General features: G+C 45.3%; 2 protein-coding genes across 2 annotated transcripts; both read right to left on the reverse strand.

The window, feature by feature from the left end:
- Window positions 1–1,742: 1,742 nt before the first annotated feature.
- PHALS_09013 (uncharacterized protein) lies at window positions 1,743–2,028 on the reverse strand (the record flags this gene model as incomplete). The annotated part of the gene is made up of 2 exons (XM_024724465.1): window positions 1,743–1,850; window positions 1,930–2,028. The coding sequence occupies 2 exons, from the start codon at window positions 2,026–2,028 to the stop codon at window positions 1,743–1,745; spliced, it is 207 nt and encodes a 68-aa protein (XP_024575340.1).
- A 1,259-nt stretch (window positions 2,029–3,287) lies between these two features.
- Window positions 3,288–4,220, reverse strand: PHALS_09014 (h aca ribonucleoprotein complex subunit 1; the record flags this gene model as incomplete). The annotated part of the gene is made up of 1 exon (XM_024724466.1): window positions 3,288–4,220. One exon carries the CDS (start codon window positions 4,218–4,220, stop codon window positions 3,288–3,290), a length of 933 nt encoding a protein of 310 aa, XP_024575341.1.
- Between the last annotated feature and the right edge of the window lie 172 nt (window positions 4,221–4,392).

The raw sequence follows: 4,392 nt of genomic DNA on the forward strand, positions 1-4,392 counted from the left end.
GTCTTGGAAAACCCAGGGAAACAGCTCTGGAAGGCGGCCATCCGCGTTCATCGTAACCTCAAGGCTACGAAGGCAATTGGGATCGTCTACCAAGGATGCACAAGTGAACTGAAGGTCGAGGCATACACGGACGCGGATTGGGGCAGTAATATCGACGACCGACGTTCGGTGTCGTGGATCATGGTTGTGATCGGACAAGCGCCCGTGGTCTTCATGTCCAAGTACAAGCGCACGATGACGCTGAGCTCAGCGGAGGCGGAGTACATGGCACTAAGTCTGTGCACTCAAGAATCACTCTAGGTGCAGGTGATGCCCAAGGACCTTGGTCATGAGCAAGTGGGAGCGACTCGCATATGGGTAGACAACCAAGGGGCGATCGCGCTGGCGTCGAACGCCGGCTACAACGCAAGGAGCAAGCACTTGGACATTCGCCATCACTTCATCCGGAAGAACGTGGCCAGGGAAGCTATTGACGTCAACTATATTGGCACGGAGAAGTAGTTGTCGGACATGATGACGAAGCCGCTGGGAACCAAGCGACTTCAGATACTTCGCTCGGCGAGCGAGTACGCGCCAAGCCCGCTGCGCATTTACGGCGAGTGGGAGTGTTGAAGTGGCGCCGCGTAATGAGAGCTGAACGAGCCAATGACTCATCCATTGATGACGTGAAGGTGATCAATGGTCTGGAGGGCACGTGGGGTACGCGCATGAGCTCGGTGAAGTTAGGGGAGTTTTGGATGTGATCCAATCACATCCAGCACTATCTACATTATCTCCCAATCAGATCTTGCCATACGTGAATCAGTCATCATTCGTCGAGTCAGTTCCTAGGGAGCCAACGGGTTTGGTGCGGTTCTTGACATTTGGGTGCAAGTCATTAGGCGATAATTCTTGGCCGGTTATTAGCGGATTCCGAACAAAATAAACACTTTCTTGTTTGAAACTCTTCTGCACTTCGTAACAAATTGAGTCTGCTTCAACATTAATTTTCCTTTGACGGAAAAACAGTACATATGTACTTCGTAGCTCCAAGTGTCTTCGACGTGAAGTGAACGGCCAGTTGCATCAGCTCCACTGTCTGACTTGCAACCAACTGGCTGGTCGACGGCACAGAACGGAATAAACATTGGAGACTTGTTCTCGAGTTGTTTTGTCGGACAATCATACAAGGATCTGCTCTGCGCTGCGTGAAACCCATCAACAAGAAAATTCGAGCAAATCTTTTTGAACCAGACAGCTGCAGCTTGTTTCAAGTCATACTAACTTCGCCATAACTTGCTTACCTATCCCTCGTGGTGGAGCCATATACACGTCCTAATCAAAAATTCCGCTCAGAAATGCAGTCTCCACATCAAGCTGTCGGATCACAAGGTGTATACTGCAGCAAACCACCAGGAACATACGTATTGTGTTTAAGCTCGCAACGGGTGAAAATGTCTGGAAAAACCAACACCATAAGTTTGCAGGTATCCGAGGGCCACTTACCGCGCCTTGATGCGAAAGATTTTGCCCTTGCATTGTTTTGCTCCTGGTGACAGGATATTTAAAGCAGCAACGATCGCTAACAGTGCGATCTCGTACTCATCGGTTCGTTGGCGTTTTGCCTCAGGCTGACGTTCCGTTGTTAATTCATCTGTGAGAAGAGTTAAATTGGCAACAACATCTTGGTTTTCACCATCCATGAGCAAACGCTGGCTGGCTCGGGCATCAATTGTGGTCTAGTCGATCTATTCAAATATAATCTAACAGCCGTCTTGGGAGCAGTGTCGGTGCTTAACGATTGCTGCGATCCGATTCAACACGAGGCGGATTCGAAACGTAATCTCTGTGGCGAGCATTTTGTTGTGTCGCTAAAACAACAGTCGACCTGCAATCAGACGTTACGCTTTCTCAAGTGTTTCGCTACTCCCCCTCAAGCAAAACCATTACGCTGACACTTGACGAAATATGCGCTGCAGATGCATTGACCTCCATACCCTTTGAGTCGGATTCCACTTCTTCTTCGTCGTCAATATCCATCATCTCCATTTAAGTTTCGGATTTGGTAGAATTAACTCTCGCCACCATCGTCTACCAAATTTTGAGGTGTGTGGTGCTCAGTAAGTCAATAAATACCTCATTTCGGTGCCTGGGAGGTAGCCACTCGTCAGTTTTAATTGCTGGTGTCGTAATCAGACGCTCGTCTTTCAATTTCCAGGTCCTACAAGCCTTGCATATATTTGCATAATCTCAGAATATGTATGTGTGGACTTAGTGTCCCATTTCGTACGTTTGCCATCATGAAAACGAGTGTACCCTTTCGATCCAAAGACACTTAAGCAGTACAGGTCTGGTCTTGACCCGTGAAAAATTTTGAAAGTACAGCGCTTACGACGCATCATATCATGACAGCTTTCATACACTGAAAAAGCTCAATCCTGTCTTTTGTGTCAAGCATCATATACTTTTCTACATTGAGACCGTTTTTCTTAGCGACAGGTGCTTCTAGTCACCACTCACCAGAGCTTTGGATGGGCTTTCTGCCGTACTTTTATATTCGCTTGAGAACAATAGCATAACGTGTACATATACCACCCCCTGTTTAAGTTCCGACAAGCCTTAAGCACGTGTCTGCTCCGCCATTTTGATTTTTTCAGGATAGAGCAGCGCAGAATACTCGGATCCTGTCTCAGCTGTGGATAAAGCTTTGGTTGTAGATCTCTGCATCGCTTCGTTGAAGTAGTTTTGGTTTTCGTAAGGATTTATTCTCAATTAAATGAATCCGTTTTGTGCTTTCTCGTGAGTGTAAGTCGGTGTTGTCTTTGCTGTGAGTAGAAGGATGTCCGTAAGTTAGTGAGCAGAGACAAAGGCAGCACGTCGCTTCCTTTCAGTCGTCGTAAAAATTTCAATCTGAATATCAAACATCTCTGGCTTGCCCTTAATCGAACATATTAAAGGACTGAGCAGTATCTTCCAGAGTCCGGATGCTGAGCAACCTTATCAGAAATGGATCATTGAGCTGATTAACGGTTTAGTTTAGTGCGTTTGAGATAGATTGCAGAATTGAGCAAACGCTACTGTGCAGGCCTGAAAATGGATTCAAGAGAAATGATAGAATCTGCAACTTATGTGGAATCATATGTGACTGTCTTCGTCTTTATTGCCAATTGTACGGATGAGGTGTAAGAGCATGAAAAGTGACTTTGAATATCAATTTTTGTCATCTAGTAGCTCGTCAAAAAGAGAAAAGTTTTAACAAAATTTTAGATGCAATACATCAGCTAATCTGTCAGCGTGCTCAAATTGATCTATTCGACACCATCCGTTTGTCTAAATCGCTTTAAGATACCCATAAAAAACGCCTTGCGGTTCTTCACTCTGTCACTCACACAGCGATTGTACTCGTCAAGTGCTTTTTTTGCCGTCTCGTAATCAAACCATGACAAGAAATCAATCATACGATCATCCACGTCATCTTGCTGAAGTTTAAACTCCTGACCATCGATGTGTTTTTGAATCAGAGCCTTTGTCTTCTCTACTTGTACATTGCTCTGCTTTTTTCGTAACAAATCAATCTTGTTGCGACGATTCTCTGACTTGGTGCCACCGCCGCTAGCCGTCATCTCAACATTAATTCGACGTCCTAGTAGCAGCGTGTGGTGACGTGAGAGTGCAGCTCCCAAAGCTTTACTGTCTTTAACTTCAATAAAAGCCATTCCCTTGAACTTTTTTGTCTTCTTGTCTGTCAACATGCGCACTTGAATCTCGCCTGACTCAGCAAAATGCTTTCGAATCATCTCTTCAGTGGCTTTGAAAGGCAATTGACCCACAAATAGTGTTAAATGGATACTTTTGTGATTGTCAATGGATTTCGCCGTAGCTTCACGTCCATTCCTCTGCTTCTTTGCAGTCTTGCTGCTGTCCACTCCATTAGCTTTGCGCTTAGCTTTGTGTTTATGAACTTGGAGTTGCTGAGCATTCGAGCCCACGTCAGCACAAGAGCCTGTATCGGTGTCAATCTTGTCGATCATATTCGCTGCATCAGCTAATCCGTCATCATTTCTCTCGTGCTCTACGGGAATGTTTGGATCCTGCTTGACGCAATCCACTCGTTCTTGATCTTGTTTTTGCGTGGAAGAACTGTCATTGTTCGCATAATCAAAATCCTTCAAAAGTCGTTGCTGCTCTCGCAATAGCTTGCGGCGCTGCTTTGCGTTTAGTTTCCCGTCTATCGTTGTCATTTTTGATCCAGTCGACTACTTCTGACATTGTTGGCTTTTGATACATACAACAAAATAGTTTAACTGAAATAGTAAAACTATATATATCTTAAATAAAAACCATTCTCACGATAAGACCTTGTGGCGCAATGGATAGCGCATCTGACTTCTAATCAGGGGGTTGTGGGTTCGA

The sequence above is a fragment of the Plasmopara halstedii genome (genome assembly GCF_900000015.1).
Source record: "Plasmopara halstedii genome assembly, contig: Scaffold_323, whole genome shotgun sequence".
Lineage (NCBI taxonomy): Eukaryota > Oomycota > Peronosporomycetes > Peronosporales > Peronosporaceae > Plasmopara > Plasmopara halstedii.